Genomic DNA, 19,476 nt, shown 5'->3' on the forward strand with positions numbered 1-19,476 from the left:
CTTGTCTAAACGCCTCGTTCCCACACCATGAACACAATTTCTCTCCCTGTGTCCATATGGTTCACATTTGAAGCAGATGGCGTACAAACCTTCATACTGAATGATCAGTAAATATCCTCTAGCAATCACTTTTGGTTGTAGCGGTTTATCTAGATCCAATTCCACGCAAATTCTTACAAACTTGCCTCGAGACTGGATGGTTGTTACTGGTCTATCTTCAACATCTCCCCCAATGTGGATCCCAATCTCCATAGAAATTGATCATTAAACAATCATCCATCTTTGCACCATGATGTAGTGATCAACAATCATCCACAATCCATTCCTAAAGGCATGATTATAATCCTCATCTGAAGTAAATAGTACTTGATAATAATCACGTGGAACGTCGATAATCTTGATATTTGCTTCGAGATATGAGAACCTCTTAGAATCTCTCCATTTCCTCCTTTGATATTGATTGTGGTGGTATCTGCTTGTCTGGGCTGCCATAACACCTTCCATCAAATGTTGATAAAGGGATTGCCTCTTCACCAGCTAGCAGATTCTCCTTTTCTCCTACTTTCCCGTTGTCACAATCCATCTTTAGATTATCCTCACCCTTCTCAGCTTTTCTTTTGACCTTTCTAGCATTCCTAAGGAGGATATCATCTTCCTCCTTGGAACTTTCTTCCGAAAACCTAGCAGAGGACTCACTCCATAAATGTTCTAATATAAATCTTCCTCCTTGGAATTAGTTAATTTTGAAAATAAAACACCATAAATTTTAAATTTATTATGATTGATATTTAAACATTATTTTTTGTCAATAAATACATTGAACTTTAATTGCATTTTAATTGTTTTTTAAAATTTAATCTTGTTGCAATAAAAAAATTATCCTTCTTACAAATAGTTTCTATTCAATTTATTTATCTTAAATTGTGTTTTTAGAAATTTGAAAACTTTTCTTAAGTCTTGTAAAGCACGTTCAAAGAAGAAGATGTAAGATCTAAAAACAAATTCAAAATCTTTTGTTAGTTAAACAAGAAAGCACACAAAGAATTTATATTGATTCATCTCATCCTCAAGACTACATCCACTTCTTGACAACCATCAAGTTGTCACTAACTTATCAAAGTTAAGTATTGTTTAATGTCACTCCTGACTCTTACACTTACAAACTCTATTTCAAATTTGACTTAAACTTGGTATTCTTTGTCCTACCATGTCACTTTTGACTATAAACAAATCAATAAGATTTGTTGGAAGATTGCTCACTAACTAAAGTATGATAGTCTAACAGACTGATATATCACTTAAAACTTTTAGTCTTTTTTTCTCAAGGTATACAATGTGTTTTGAGAGTTTCGTATCTTTACAAGAATTTAAAGAAAATTTTACAAAAATGATTCGCTTAGATGATTCATGTCTTGTTTCTTTCTTCTATATATAGTCTTCATCTCTAAGTATCTATTATCTTTGTTCTTCGTTTGATATCTTGAGTCTGTTGTAGCATTTAATGCTAGCATTAAATGCACGTCCCTTCTTCATGCAAAGTCCATACTGATAGGATAATGTGTCTTGTACTTTAACATAAAAGTAATTTCTTTCATCATAGTAGGTCTATAATAACATAACACGCCTTTTGATGGGGATTAGCATCTTTCAGATTGTGGACTTCTTTTACCCTTCATAAGACTTTGACAAATCATAGGAGAATGTTTTCTGTATGAAAGAATCTCATACATGGATTACTAGACTAAAGTCTTAAATACACTACTTAAATGTTATATTAGATCGTCTTATGAGAGCATCCTCTGAAAGCTTCAGATGCACAAAGACAGATCATGATTTGATAACATATGAAACATAACTTTTATCATTTGTATTTATTTGCATCTAATCAAAATAATTAGGAATCCTAATTCATTTTAAGATATCAATATCTTTTGACTTAACACTCATTTTTTCATATTTAAAATATAATAAAAAATTTGAATTTAGCACATATATATATATATATATATATATATATATATGGGGAATAATAACATTAATTATACAAATAAAACTAATAGATACTTGAGGTTAAATAAATATCACTTGAGATTATATTTTTAATAATTTAATCCCAATTTAATATAAGAGAGATTATTTATGAAATGAGTAGATTTTAAGAATTAATTGAGATGAAATTAAAATTTAGGTATCTGTGTATAAAAGATGACAAGTTTTAAGGATTGATTGAAATAAAATTAAAGTTTTTGGTACTAACAATAGTAGTTGGTATAAGTGGTAATAACTTATGTTCTTTAATTGAGTGGTTCAGATTCAAATCTTAGTCAGTATTTAGTTATGAAATGAAGAGGACTACTTCATATCAATATTATAGCCAACAAAAAAAAAATTGTTTGTGCTTGTTGCAAAAAATATAAATTTTAAGGATCTATTGGAACAAATTAAATTTTATGATGCCTACTTGTAAAAGGAATAAAGTGTGAAGGGGTTGAATACATTTTTTCAAAAAGAAAAAGGAGATTGATTCTTTGATAGAAAAAAACAATTGACATGTTTAAGACCCATTGTTTTAAAACCAAAAAAAAGTGCTAAAAAGAATACTATTGCTTCCTGCACTCCCATCTTGCTTCTTCACTCTTTTCATACTGTGTTTTAACCTCTGAAATGTAGTTTTAGGATTGAACTCCTCTAAAGTACACTTTAGAGGCTAAAGTGAACTCATCTAAACCCTTCATTATGTTTAACGGTTCAGATATTTTTACTTCAAAATTAGTATTAAAAATAATAAAAAAGATGCCATTAAAGTAAAAAAAAAAAAAAAAAAAAGAGTGAAATATGATCATCGTATGAAGATAATTAATTCACAAGCCCTATTTGCTGCATCAATGGTTGCTTTTGGTAAAGGAGCTTCGATTAAATATTCAAGTCAGGAAAAAAGTTATAACACCATATCAAGAAGCAATTTAATTTCTTGATATCCCAATTTGATTCAACCCAGAAAAACTGGTTGCAAACTGGGGATTAATTATTTTTCCTTTTCTGGAACAAATACAGAGCACTAAAGGGAAGAGATAAAAAATCAGGGAATAAGGATATCGAGAGCCGGGTCCAGAAAAAAGATGATTTACTTTATCTCCTTTTTTTTTTTTTGTTGACCGAAACTTGATCTCGTGTTAGTCCTGTTTTTCTTTTAGACGTGACTTTCATATTTATATATTAATAAAAAAAACAGTTTTTCACTATGTCTATTAACATTTATGTCACGCTCGAGTAAAAAAAAATGTCTTAATTTTTATTTTCAAAGTTTAAAATTACAATAAAATAAGAAGGAAAATATTTTCCAATTATATTGATATATATCATTTTAATATATATATATATATATATATATATATATATATATATATATATATATATATATATATATATATAGCCACTGATTGTGCATGTTTACACAAGTGTCAAAATGGTAAAATTATGTCTCACATAATTAATTTCTCTTTTCCATAAAAACAAACAAAATAAAATTCAATAAAAATAAAAAAAAAACAAAATCATCATTAATCAAAATGAAATTACATTTAATTTTTCCTGTTAAAATTAATCATGCCTAAATTAGTATGAAGATCAAAATTAAAAATGATTAAAAACTTCGAAACATAACACTCAATCATGGGCAAACTCATTTAATATTTAAAAAAAAATATATCAACCTTTTAGTAGAAACTCTGGTATTATTTAAAAAAATCTTTTATACTAACCCATAACAATATATATTCTCAATTAATATTTCTTTAAAAATTAATATGAAGGACAAGCTCATTTACTTAAAAAAGAGAGTGATATAATTTATTTGCTTGAATCTACAATGAATCAATGATATATTAGTTGATTTAAGCAATTGATATATTAAAAAGTAATTAAGGTAATTAATATCATGATTTTAAGATAATTAATATATTCAGGTATGTAATTAAAGTAATTAATATTCAAGTAAGTAATTAAAATAATTAATATCATAATTTGAAGATTTAATTATTACTTTTTTTAAAATCTTGAATATACATTATAAATAATCTGTTGAGTGAATATTGAAACTCTAAACGTCAAATATTGCAAGAGCTTGTCAAACATTGCAAGAGCTTCTTTTTTTTTTTCTATTCTTTTCTAAATATTATTATTACGAGTTTTTACCTTGCACATGTTCTTTTTTTTGTGTGTATTTAATTTATAGACTTTCTCATGTGTTCCTATTCTCTTCTTTATACTTGCTTTTTTACATGCAAAAGAGAAAAATCTCTTGCATTTTATTGAGTGTATTGCAAGATCTAATGAATTTTTTTGTTAACATGTAAAAGCTAATGGGTTCAGATCCTATTTTGGTAATGCTCACATCTTATTCCTATTCCGATAATATTTGCTTCTTAATTCTATTATTTTTCATTTTAAAGATTGCTGGTACATTATTGTATTTGACTTAGCATTCCTTTTTTTGGTGGGTTAGAATTTCCTTTATTTTATTTTTATTTCTATTATTTTATGTTGCACCATTTTTTTATTATCCAGTGAATTACTCTATCATTTTTTTTCGATATACAGGGAAAAAAAAACGAAAGGCTACAACACTACCAACCCATTTTGAAAGCCATACCGCTAGCATCATCAGCTAAAATGTTGCACAAAACATGATTAATGTGATCAATACAAGATATCCAATAATTAATAATCATTATGGCCCAAATGATTATATATATCATAAAATAAATAATATAGATTAAATAAATAAAATAATATAATATATTAATATTGATTTCAATAATAATTATTTATCTTTTAAAGAAATAGATTTATATGTATTCTTGTCATATTTATTATTTTTCCTCTAAAAAAAATTTTATTTTATTATTTTAACAATGATTAATACAAAGAAATTTTTTTATCATTAAAGATTAAATATTATAACGTGACATTATGCAATGATATTAATTTTTTTATAAGTTTAAGTTTTATAAATGAAATCAACAATAAATTATTTCTATGAATATGAAAGTATCAGCAAGAAATAAAATTTAATTGGTATATTGTTTTACTAATGTGTGTGTGTACATATATATATATATATATATATATATATATATATATATATATATATATATATATATATATAAAATCAATCATTTATAAAAAAATGTTTTATATAAAACATTAAATAGTGTACAACATTAAAATTTTGGTATCATGGTTCCAAGAAAAAGTGGAAAAAAGATCATAATTACAAATATTATCATAAATATGTAAATGAATTTCGGTAATAGTATTGTAAAAATAAAATTTTGATATTTGAAGAAAGTTAGAATTTTTTGCTAAGGTAAATTTATGAAAAATCTTTTTTCTATATTTTCCCTAAAAGGTAAAAGATTCTAATTTAACTAAAAAAAGGTTAATCAAGCATAATATCATCTAAAAATACGGTGGTTAAAAAATTTAAATAGGAAAATATTTTTTTATTATTCTACTATTTTAAATTAAATTTTGACAATAAATTAATATACTATTATTTTTATTTAAATCAATATCACGTTAATGTCCATAAAAAAACTGAATTATACTATATTATATAATTAATAATTATTAATTTTAATTAATTAGATAATGTAAATTCAAATATGGGTGATGAAAGTAATTGTACAACTAATTTATGTATATTAAAAATAGTATACTAGAATTAACATAACATTTTAATCCAATAATTATTTAGGACATTAATTTAAAAGGTATTTACTTATTTATTTATTTATAATTATCTATACCTTTTATTATATTTTAATGTTGACTAATTAGCAATTCATAGATGAATATGGGAGACAAAGAATATTTTACATTGCATTAAAATTTAACATAACATTTTAAAATATATGATGACAAAATAATATTGATAAAGTAAAATTAAAAACATTTTAGTAATTTAGTTAAGAGCTGATAACAAAAAATCAATTTAGATATATTGATAGAGGGTAATACAACTTATTAATTATGATACATTACAAATATCAAATTAAGTGTTAATTGTTATAAAGTTTTAGTAATTTAGGGCATGCTTCTTAAAAAGTGCCTTTTTAAAAAACAGATATAATTTTATTCTTTAAAAAAGCCTAAAAAAAATTTAAGCAAAAAAAAATTAAACAAACAACCCAAAAAAAATAAAAAATTGTTTATTATTTTTTTGTAAAAAAAACATTTTTTAAACAAATGAACCCTTAATTAAAAACTAATAAAAATGTAATTTAATTAAGAAATATATTAATAAAAGACAATATGACTTATTAACTATGACATATTAGGAATATGAAGTTATGACTTATAATTTAAAAGTTGAATTTGACAATATAACTCTTTAATTTAATTCAGAGTTTGAAATTTTATTATATAATTCATCTGTTTATACAACTTTTTTTTGAAACAATTTAATCTTTTTTGACACAGTTACACAAATTACTCTGATTTTAAATTTAAATTTATAATTATATAAAAAAAATAATCACATTTAATTATCTTTTATTACTTTTTTTTTATGAGTGGGAAATAAGAAAAAGGCACAAGCAGAAACCCACAAAAAGGAACTAAATCCTCAGCTAGCAGTATTTGCCTCAAGTGAGAAGGACAAGATTCTAGCAAAAACAATTCCGCGTGAGATGATGATCCAATCTTAGACTGAAAGTGAGCACCTTGGTTGCCCTCACGATAGATATGCTTAAAGGAAAGGCTCTATTGGAGTTCTTTGAAGCTATATATTGATCCTTTGAATCAGTGCTGCATATAGGGGTGAAAGCCATTCTCATAAGTTTCTAGCAACTACCCATATATGCTTGATGGCATGCATGAAATTCAGCGTTAACGTTTGTTGTGTATCCGCAATAACCCCATTGGTCGATGAACTCCCAATGATCTCGTCCTCCACATTAATTTGGATCCAACACAATACCTTTCATACTATTCTCTATCTCCTCATGAGTTAAAGGGTTGTATATATAAATTGTTCCATCTCCAAACATCATTGACTAAGACACATCCTTCTGCATAAGATCAGTATCCGAGATGTGGACATAGTTAAGAGATCCACAATAGGGCCTTTGCTTCCTTCAAAATAGGGTCATAAAATAAAGAAATTTCACCCTTCCCCACTCTATACACCAAGCCTCTCCTTAGCACCTCTAGTGATTTTAAGATTGAATTCCATGTAGGAGATGATCCTGCAACGAATTTGCATGCAAGATGGACTTCTTATGAATAAATAAATTCTATATTCAAGATATTTGAATTAATTTTAGATTTTTTTTAATAATATTAAAAATATTAAACTTATCAACATAATTTTTATTCAATTCAAAAAAATTTCCCTTCAAATTTATGCATGCATTGCACTAGCACTGAGCGGGTAAGAATGCAAATGCTGATGAGCAATGATTTCACACAGGAATAACTTTTTGTTGTTTTTTCTTTTTTTATTCGGTGATATATCTTTAATTTGTTGATAATAAATCTGAAATGTAAAGACCTGGACCGTTGAATATAATGAAAGGTTTAGAGGGTGCACTTTACCTTCTAAATTGCAAAGTGCATTTTAGAGGAGTCCATTCGGTAATTTTAATTTACATTTCAAAATAGATATTCCAAAAAATAAAAAGGAAGTGAAGAAATCAACATAAAAAGTACAGGAAGCAATAACCTAAAAAGAATTTTATTCAAATTAGGGGTGTCAATTTGTACCGTGCGTGCTGCACCATTCATTTCTACCCAAATCACACCATCACCACTCAATCGTGTCATCAATCGTCATCGGTCACCTCAAAGTATAAGTGTTGACTACTCTCTTCCTATCAATGAGTTTATTTGTTACACATTGTCTCCATTGTTTTTTTTATATGCTTTTGCTTGATCATTTCGGAATCATTTTATATTTGAAAGTTTTAATCTTCTATTTTCTTTAACTAGTTGGTTACCCGAATTTGAGTTTTTAGTTCAAACCCAAGTTTGTTTTCATATTTTGATTATTTGGATTTTCTTTATTTCTTTGAAAGATCATTTTTTATGTGAATTAATGGTTGTGGATGATATTACAAGTTATGTCTGTGATCCATCATTGACAGTAAATAATTTGGGGTTCATCTGTTTTCTTGTTTATTTCTTCTTATCTTTTTTTTGTCATAAATTGTTACTTGCAGCAGAATGATGAGTGTGGTATACTGGCAGCAAAAGTTCATGTTTACTTTCTCATTCTATTTTCTTAGCACTTATAATGAGTTTATTAGTTATTCAACAAATATCCATTGAGCAGATAACTTAAAAGTTATATTATATTTGATCATTACATGAATTCGCAGATATTACAAAATGAAATGATTATTTATCTGTTTTCACTGATAATTGACTAAAATGTGGAACTAATTAGACCAATTTTCTTTGAATTACACCCAAAGATTTTCTAGCACGTTCACACTAACTTACATCCTGGTTCCTAGTTGTGAATAAGTTAGACCGTGTTATTTAGACTAAGTTCTTAAATTATTTTTATGAAATAGTATAAATAAGATATTTTAGTTACTAAAAATCTAAACACTCTTTATCAATCTGACTTTTAGTAATTCACTTTAATCTTTTTTATATATTCTTTATCTAATTTTATCTAATTCAATTTGATATTTATGCTACACCTATATTTATATTCTTGATTGGTTGATCAAGGCTTATATCACATGATTCATGGTTGACGAGTTGCAACAACTTTAGACTCATGTAGACTTATTTTAAACGAATCCATATTTTTAATAGCTCTCGGATGTATTGGAATCTAATCTAATATACCTTAATCCAATATGCGCTTTTTGTAAAACTTATGGATAGGCATAATAAGTGATACACAAAATTCCAGTTTGAATTTAATGGGGTATTTTCTTTTGCAAGCACAAGATATTTGTTTTGTTTGTCTATGTTTTTCTTCTTGTTGTGTTTTGGAAGCTATATTCATGAAGCATTTGTAGAAGGTTGGTTTGGTGAGGGTCAGGAAAGAGAAGACAAACAAATCTTATTTTGTTTTCTTGACTGATACTTATCTTCCACCAAATCATATTGTTTAGGAATAGTATAGATCCATATGTTTTACTGAGTTGTTGAAATAAAAGACTTGAGACTTGCTGGTTATTCGAAATATTTCAAAAAATATATGTAGTTTAAACTATTTGTATTGTTATTGAACATTATATTTGTATTATTTCAAATTAAATTTTTCCATGTTTGTCTATTTGAGTTTAATAGTATATAAATTATTTGAATTTGAATATTATGTTGATGAGACTTTTTAAGTTTTTTTGAAATTTATTTGTATTAGAATTTAAAATTAATATTAAAAAAAATCAGGACCCACGAGGACTGTGGTGACCTACAGGGACGGGGCGGAAGAAAAAAATTCTCCATAACAGGGATCGGGGACGGGGGAGTACTCCCTGCTCCCGTCGCGCCCCGTTCACATCCCTAATCCATACACATGCCTAACCCACAATCAGAACTAAAAATTAGTTATTCCTATATACACCCCAACTTTTTTACTTTCCACACCCCCTATCTCTTTTATCTCGTATATTCCTCTTTTTATCCTTACCTCCTTCATTGCTACTGACCTTAGGGTACCCCCTCCCCCAAACGTTCTTTTCCAGTAATTTAATTATTTTTGACATAGTTGAACACTTGAAGCATTACACGTTCATTGCCAATAGTTATTTGCTATCTTCAAGTATGACTTTATTTCTAAAGGGAAATTTGCTTCACGTTATGTTCTTTCATCCTCAGGGTATGAATACATATATTCATATTTGTTAAAGGTTATGACGATATATTTTTGTGCATGTTGTATTCTTAGGAAAGTTACATCTTTATGTTTCAAGCAAATTTTATTCCTATGAGAAGGGTGGGTATCTCACATTCTCATGGAAATGAAAGCTTTTTTTTTTTTACAATAATTACTTTCCCACTACATTTTATTATATAATTTTTTACTTTTTTTAATTTTTTATACAATTAATAAATACAACCAAACATGTCTATGAGAATACGTGCCTCTTTGAGTTCCCGTTGGGGGTTATCAAAACCGGTTTCCAAAAGAATCATGGGTGTGTCTTTTGCAAACCTCAGTTGGATCTGTTTGGGAATGCGCGTAGCCGCATAATGAACGACACTTCAAACATAGTCTAACATTCGACATTACATTATGGAGAATGTGATTCTCAATAATGGAAAATTATACTCTAAAACAAACTCTCCTAAAAAAATGCATTTTCAAGAAAATTCAAACCAACCTTTTATATAAAGTTATGAATAAAAGAAAAGACCGCATTTAGTTTTTGTCTTTCTAACAACGCTCTAAATATATACTTTTTTGGTTCCAATTTATAAAATTATTTCAACTAATTCACTCTCTTAAGAAAAATATTTAATTTAATTAATTATATTAAAATTTTCAATAATGTATATTGTTCTTGCAAAGTACCTTTATTTTTTAGAAATTAATAATTTATTCTCACTTAATTGTTTCTCATTTAATTAATTAATGTTTTGAGAAAGAATAACTAATGAAAAATATTTTAGAAAAAATAATTAATGTATCTGAAAATTAAAAAAAAATCTTATAATAAAAAGGAATATATAATTTTTTAAAAATGATCTTATAAAGAAGGATGGAGGGAGTATTCAAATGATAATGATTAATTAACTTCTATGGAAATTGAGATTAAATTGAACTAATTTTTCTTTTTTTTTTATTGACCATGCTATTGTCTCAAATATATGTAAAATAATCAATGATTTATGAATAGTATTGTGATAATCCATAGTTTTAAAAACTAGACCAATGATTTATGAATAATATTGTGATAATCCATAGTTTTAAAAACTAGACCAATGGTTGACCAAGTTGAGATATTGGATTGATGAATCATTGATTAAATGGGTGAGTCAATAGTTGAATTTCACCAACAAGAGTAAGTAACATAAAATATAAATATATGTATTAATTATATTAATAATTAAACATGAAAATTTGGTGGTAAGTTAATTCACTAATCAAATTTTAGGTCCTTGGTTTAATTTTTGAATGTACCACATCTTTTTGTACTTTTATTAAATTTTACATTTTTCTTAAAAAATAATTTATTTTGATGTAGTTGGTTCAACCACACTAAATCACTACTTCAATGAGATCTCATCACCGATTCAACAATTGAATTGATCGAATCAAATCAGGTCAACTACATGTTCTATCCAATAATCAATCCGACCTAATCTAATCTCCATTTTACGGTGGAGTCTATCTAGGTTTTAAAACATGCAATTAACCTAAATTCTCAATTATTAGCTTTCTCAAACTAATCCTTTAGAAAAAATATCACTAACATACAATCACATTTTTGTTTTCTATCTTTGGTAGTATCCGAGTGGCGTAACACCATAAAATATAATGTGCACAGCTGTAACAGTAACGCAACCGAAAATTGGGTGCTCTCCTTGACATTTTCACGCCAGATTTCTATTTGCACAACAAAGTTATATTATTTTAGGTCATTAATGTGAAATAATTATTAATTTCAACGATGAATAACATTTATTAATGAACTTAATTATTATCTTTAATAAAAAAAATATTTATAAAATTTGAATCCAAAATCTTATTTAAAGATTCAAATCAGCATTTACCCTAAACCTACACATGTTGGTAATAAAGTTATAAATATTAGAATTGAGGTAAAGTGTTAAAAAAATATTATTAGGGCATTCATTATAAAAAAAACTTAAAAATGTATGATATCAAACAAAAATATTTCATATTTAAAAAAAATCATATTTTTTTTAAAAAATAACTAAATTCTCTTATTCTTTATTTTCCAATTTTTAATTATTGCACAACCTCCTTGGAGCACTCTTAGTCAGATGTTTAATTTATCAGCATATATTCCTAGGGTTGGAATTAGACCTTAATTTAGAAAGTAGTATTTCTTTGACAAGTTTACACAATCCTCTATGCAACTGTCTACAGACAGTGTCCAATCCCCACAAAAAGGTGTGTGGTTCATGAACTTAACCTCCGCAAGGAACGGAAGCATGCTTCTTCATTGTCCCTATTATTTATTAATTTTGTCCCTATTATTGAGTAATTGATGAAACATGACAAAAACCAAGAGTCGATTATATTTATGGGTCCTACTCTTATCCTAAGTTGAGAAGTGAGTGACATAAATAATAGGGACAAAGAATGTTATCCTTCAATTTCAATATCTCATTCTATATATCCATAGACCATATGTTTAGACGTTTAGTCAATCTTAATCAAATATCTCGATACTCCAAATAGCTTCCATCCTCATACTTTCTCAAATATTATTCATTATTCTTGTATTATTATATATATTTATGGACGCAAATTTAACTTCGTAACAAGCAATTATATATATATATTGAAAGCTAGCTAGGAAGGTTGGCACATATTCAATTGCTTGTCTATCTCAATTCATTTTACTACGATCAAGGTTTAAATCTTCTACCAAATTTACATTTGCAATAATATATATATATGCTCCAAGTTCCAACTTACATGTTCTTATCTATCTCTCATAAGCTTGAAACGAGTCAATTTATGAGAAATTAATTGAATTAAATGTATCTACCATCGTCTCTTTTTATTATCATGTTCTTCTTCCTTTCCTTGAATGTATGCACTGCTCGCCCTCTTGTAGTAGCTGTTGAAGAGGCTTCAAACACTACTCAGATCAACATTTCAAGAAAGGTCAGTTTTCAACATCGGTCTCATCCATTAATGTTTGAATATTTATATTCACAGTTTAAATTTACTTATCATATATCAATTAGTTTAATATATGCTGTAAAAAATACATAATAATATTATCCGAAAGCTTCAGGCAAGAAATATGTATAAAAAGTTAGTATATTCAAAGCCAGCTCATCTCAATTTTTCATCTCTACTTTTAAGGTATACCAAACAGAAATTACTCGGAGTATTTTTTTTGTTTTAATACTCAGAATTTGTCTATATACTTTTACACATGTATAGAGCAACAACTAGTACGATGATGGTTTTAAAGATGTTCTATCCTAGCCACGCATAATTATTTTTCACATAAATATATTTTTTTGTCGATCTCCACATATTTAGTTTTTTTTTGTAGTTTTATTTAAATTTAATTAATTTAAATCTCTAATATTTAATAGAAATAGTGTATTTCTAGTCGCTCACTATTGAAGACTTCGAACATTGTAACTAAACTGGGGTTGGGTTTAGTACAAGAAGATAATCTCCCAAAAAATTATGAATCAATGTCTAAATTTCTGTTAGTGGTGATATTTACATTCGGTATCCAACATTATATACTTTAAACAAGGTTGTCTGTCTACAAATAAAATTTAAACAAAGATTAATTTCTAAATTAAACAAACAAGATATATACTATCACAAATATTTTAAGTAATGAAAAACATACTTAAACATAATTTTTTATATATTTTTATTTCAGTACCAAGACTTACTAATTAATTTATTAATTACATTCCAATGGTTGTTGTACGTTTAGGTGTCAGAGAATGTCAAGAAGCAGCCATTAGAATTAAATGGAATGACAAGTGAAGGCATTAATGCTAAGATCAACAACATGGGGGCTGAAAGAGAAGAAAGTTCAGAGCACACCATGAGAAAGGTTCATCCCAATAAGGCTTTAGGTTTTGTTCCAGTCAAACCATTAGCTGTTTTAGTTTCTTGGCATGTACCTCATAGCAAACATGACCAAAATCCTGGATTTCACTCAGATTATGCTAGACCTAGGACCCGTCCTCCCTCCCATAATTGATTTTTTCTTTACTTTTTTTTTTTGTCAAAAGCAAAATATTGAAAGAGGATCGCAAGATTATTTATAAGGATTACCATCAATCGCATAAATTAACTTGTGTGGATCAGGGCCGATCCTGACATTTTTATACCTTGGACGAACTAAAAATATTATACCATCATAATCATTTGAATTTTATCTTTCTTGCATTTTTTTTGGCAAAATCATTAATTAAGATTTTTAAATAATCATATTCAATAGAAATCAAAGCAATCTTATCTAATCTACCTTGTGTTATAGTTTCAAATATGATTTTAATAATTTTAAATTTGACAAATTAGCTTCTTTTGGTGTATGCAACACTAGCAACAATAGTTAATATTATTATATAAATATATATATATATATATATATATATATATATATTAGAAAAACAATTAAATATTTTCAAATAACAAGTTTAATTTTGATTCATTGTTGAAGTTTGAATCATATAATCATTGTAGTTTTTGGTTCAAAAACTTTATTTACATAATTATGTTAACGCTAATAGCAATGGAAAAAAATAATGTCATATTTTTCTCTTTTATGTTCAACAATGTATTTAAATTGTTGATTCTTTTTCTAAAAATCATGAATAAATTTTGTTGATAACAGAAAAGATCACTATTACTTGACTAATGATTAATATTGAGAGTTATTTTATTTTTTATAGCAATTTTAAAATTATATAATTTTTTTAATATTTATATAAAGTATATAAAAAAAATTGGTGTCCCTCTAAAAATAGGGCCATGGGCGATCGCCTACCTAGATTGCCCTCAGGGATATCACTGCGCGGAGTTGTTCCAATTTAATTAGGCATCTTGAATTTGAGTCAAAATATGCAATTGTGTTAAATATTTGAAAGAAAAACTTTGTCTACTCATAATGGTCATATTTGGAACTTTGTCTACTTGTAATGATCATATCCGGCTCAAAGATGAATGATATATGTGATTTAAAATATATATTTATAAGGATTAATTTTAAACAAATGAGAGGTTTTCTTTTTTCCAATGTAGGTAGGAAAATGAACACATCTGGTTTTAACTCTAAGTCAATTCCAATATCTACAATTTTAATAAGTTCTATAACATAATTTTGATTCGATTGTGTCACCTTTAAACCCTATAATTCTTCTATGTGTAGCTATAAAGTCTACACAGCCGTGAACCAAGTCGAGTATCAAGCCTTCCTAACTAGATAGATATTTCGCATAAAAGAAACAAATGAAATTAATAAATTAAATAGTATTAGCACAACCATATATAATTAATACACACCATAATATATTACTTATATATTAAATGTTACATAATTAGTTCTATATATCTTGTAAACATATAATACTTAAACATATTTTTATAAATACAAACCCCACCATAATAATTACATGCAAAACAAAAGGATTCTTTGGTAAAAAAAAATTATGATTACATATATAACAATCCTAGTTTATTGAGCTAATAACAGTCACCTATGTATAATATGTACATTATTCTCTAATCTCTCTTCAGAGAGCCAATGCCCATAAGCGTGATGAAGAGTTTATGTAGTATATGAGAAATTTGTAAAAGTCAATAAATTATTGAGATCACTGTGATGAGGCATATGAGCGATATTTAGGGTATTGGTCAGGCCAATTTAGTACAATACAATGGTTGTGAAACCACGAGCTTTTCAGCCAATAATAAAAAGGATATATATGTATTTCTTCCGATTTTAAATATAAGTAATAAAAGTTTTTCTTTTTTTTCTCAAATATAAGCTAATTTTAATTATTTGTTTCTTATTTGGTGCACCAACAAGGTATTATTTGCTTATTCTATTGCCTATCTTATCTTGTTGGTGTAGTGTATTTCTTATAGTGATGAGGGGCTGGGTTATAAAGGAATGGGTTAGGATAGTTGTTCTCTCTCCCCCTCACCGCCTCATTCCACCATCATTATCATTGTAGTCGTCACCATTATCAACATCACCAATTATGTCATAACCACTTCCATCATTGTCACTATCACCACCATCGTCATCATAACAATCACTACTACTATCGTCATCACCATAACAATTACCACCACCATCTACGTCATAACCACTTTCACCATTATCACTATTATTAACACCATCTGCGTCATAACCACTTCCACCATTGTCGTCATAACAATCACCACCACCATAACAACTACCATCATCATCTACGTCATAACCACTTCCACCATTGTCACCATCACCACCATCGTCATCATAACAATAATCATAACCATCGTCGCCACCACTCACTGCCATTATTGTCATTGTCACCACCACCATCGCAGCAATAACAACTATCGCCATCGTTGTTGCCCCTCACTCACCATCATTGTTGTTATCGCAACCACCAACATTGTCATTGTTGTCACTGTTCTTGCCGTCATTACAACCATCACACTCACTATCATTGTTGTCACTGTAATCATTACCCCCATCATCAGTAATATTGTCATTGTTATCGTTGCCACTACCCTTATCATTATTTGGTGCATATCATGGTGCTCACTAAACATTGGATAAGATTAAGGATTTTTTTTTTTGTCAGCTAAAAAATATAATATTAATATGAATCAAGGTACGAGAAGTACCAAATGTACATGCACCATGTAATTACATTAATTGCCCACCAAGAAAAGAAAATGCATAAAAGGAAGGTTATAAAATTATTTATGACATTAAGAGTCCATAAATAAGTTATAGCCCCCCACCAACTCCACATAAATGTGCCCGTTAACCCAGGCCAAACCCACGTGCTAATTGGCCAACACAAATGGATCATCTCCAATAAACAATAAAGACTACAAAAAATTCCAGCAAAACCTTGACCACAGAAAGCTTCCCACCAATATTTAAGCCATTTAGTATTCAACGAAACTTGCATTTGGTGCACATTTCATTCCCAATCATCTTCCATAAATGCCTCTGAACCATTTTCAATACCGAGGCCACACTCCTCAATCACGTGCCCCCTGCAAGCTATTCCCCCAAAGTTCATATCCAATTAAATTGTCTCACAACCATGCAAACCAAGCTTCATGCATGCAACCCTCTTAAATCCATGTGCTTTTGTGATCCTGTGCCCTGTACTTCGCGATGGACTTCCCCTGATGCATGCTGCAAAATCAATTTCCCATTGGATGAAACTTACATTGAAATCAGCTTCAAACCCCTTGATCCAAGCCCAAGAGAAGAATTAAATTTGTTGAATTATGTGATCCTGATTCCACCTTCTATTTTGGAAAATAGATGGATTCCTACAGTTCCAAATTACCCCCACATTTGCACACCACAAATATTTCCATCTATCATTCACTCTACCAGACTCACCAACCAACACATGCTGCCAAAAGTGTTGTTCTGTCATGTGAGGTAGCATCAACAACATTGCCAACTTGTTAATGAAGAATTTCCAAACCTCATTCACACATCTACATGTAAACAATATATGGTTGACACTTTCCACCATCTTCCCACAAAAAGTACACTACAATTGGTCCTCCTCCACAACTATATTTCTCCTAAGTAAATTATCCATTGTGGGTAATCTATTCATGAAGACTCTCCACAAGAAAAAAATCACTTTCGGTTGTATTTTTAGTTGCCAAATCTCTTTAAAAATATCCACCTTTTCACTTCCAAATTTGTTAGTCAACAACATTTCATGAGTTGTTTTTACCGAATACAACCCTGATTGCTCCCTCAACCACGCCCACCTATCTCTCTCAAATCGATGAACCACCACATGATGAAGAGACTCCATCAAATTATCCACCAACTCCCTCTCCACACAAACCATTCCCTTCTCCAAGAAAGCTTCCAACACCAAACTCCCTCAACCCACTCTCCCATATCTCCAATCACTTTCAACCTTTGGTTAGAGTTAAGATACCATCTAGGGTATAAATTTACCAAGAATTGATCCCCAAACCACCCATCCTCCCAAAATCTAATATTTTCTCCCTCACCCACTTTCCACTCAACGCAACTCTCAAACCACCCAATCTTCATTTTGCCCCCCACATACCTTTGAAAGGTCTCTCCACCAAATGGATGTCTCACTTCTATTCATCCCCTTACAAAGTCTTCTTTATCCTATTCTTATCTTATCATATTCTTATTCTATTCATATATCCTATCTTGACCACCAAATGAGTCCTTATACTTATAATCGAGACCAGCAGGAATAAGGTCGTGATAATCCAGCTATATGAATTATGGTGTAATGAGAGACAACCTTACCCATTGTAATTTTAACGAACTCCATTATTCTCAAAGTTACCATTGCATGTTGAACCCAACCAATTCTCTACTCACGTGACTCATCACTTCTTTAAAATTCAGCTCCAAAATGTATATGTATGAACACAAAAACAAGAAGTTCAACACCCATATCGGGGAACAAGTAACAACGTAACAATTTTGAACGATAAACAATGTATAAGGTGATAAGGGTCCATTAATTTATATATTTAAATAATATTACGATAGGGATCTATTAGCAACGTACAAAAGGGATTTTATATGAAAGTTAAATAATGTGAAAGGGGCTTATTTTAACTAGACAGTGGATATTGTAATTTATTAAGAACAAAGTAATAAGCAATTTTCTAGATTCTACCGAGGGCCGCCTATTAGTAATAATCATGCTTAGATTGTTCCATAACTCTTTTCTGACAACTGCCAATGAGATGTTCAGAACTAATCAAACTATTTTAAAAATGTCAAACAAATCCAAATACATTTTTCAAGTGTACTTGAAATTGATCAAACCGATAACTGAAATAATCAAAAGTAAATCGTATTTTCATTATTGTATTTTTTTTTTGTTTGTTTTATTAATATACATACAATTAACTTCTATCTTGTACACAAAATTCCTTCTATGATGCATTTTTGCTACACTTAAATCTAAACAATTATTTTAAAAAAATCATTTTTTATAAAATTAATAAAAATATCATTATTATAGATTTCGACTAATCACCCAAAATCCCTTTTAATTTTTATACATTACAAATATCTGCTATATATATATATATATATATATATATATATATATATATATATATATATATATATATATATATATATATATTATAAGTTTATTATAAATAAATCCCTAAAATGTAGTAAAAAAATTAAAATTATTAAATACTTAAATAATGAAAAATTTAAACGACATTTGAGTAACATAAGATAATAAATAATAAAAAATTATAGTTTCCCATAAAAATAATAAGGATTATTTTAAATTTGTTGCAATAAAAATATTTAATTAATGAAAACTTGTGAGATAGAATAACATAGAAAAATGTGAGAAAAAAATTTAATTACATGAATCATTAATAAGATAGAATAAAATTAATTCTTTTAAAAATCAAACTTGTGAGAATTAATTCATATAATAATATCATGTTTTGTTCATTTTATTATTAATAATTCATTAAGTAATTTTTATTGATTTTTATTACAAAATTTTAGAATAATTATTGCTATTTAGAAAATAAGAAATTGTAATTAA

The 19,476-nt window shown here is 28.0% G+C and overlaps 1 protein-coding gene across 1 annotated transcript; it reads left to right on the top strand.

Moving 5' to 3' along the window:
• The first annotated feature begins 12,408 nt into the window (after nucleotides 1-12,408).
• On the top strand, nucleotides 12,409-14,010 carry LOC102668800 (uncharacterized). Its single transcript, XM_006585654.4, has 2 exons — nucleotides 12,409-12,829; nucleotides 13,632-14,010. Exons 1-2 carry the CDS (start codon nucleotides 12,701-12,703, stop codon nucleotides 13,902-13,904), a joined length of 402 nt encoding a protein of 133 aa, XP_006585717.1. The 5' UTR covers nucleotides 12,409-12,700; the 3' UTR covers nucleotides 13,905-14,010.
• Nucleotides 14,011-19,476: the final 5,466 nt, after the last annotated feature.

Source organism: Glycine max, chromosome 8 (genome assembly GCF_000004515.6).
Source record: "Glycine max cultivar Williams 82 chromosome 8, Glycine_max_v4.0, whole genome shotgun sequence".
NCBI lineage: Eukaryota > Viridiplantae > Streptophyta > Magnoliopsida > Fabales > Fabaceae > Glycine > Glycine max.

Bases quoted from the DNA above. Each gene is read 5' to 3' on its own strand.
- LOC102668800 (XM_006585654.4), top strand. From the start codon at position 12,701: ATGTATCTACCATCGTCTCTTTTTATTATCATGTTCTTCTTCCTTTCC. The intron at 12,830-13,631 runs GTCAGTTTTCAA...TTGTACGTTTAG, and splicing joins AGATCAACATTTCAAGAAAG to GTGTCAGAGAATGTCAAGAA.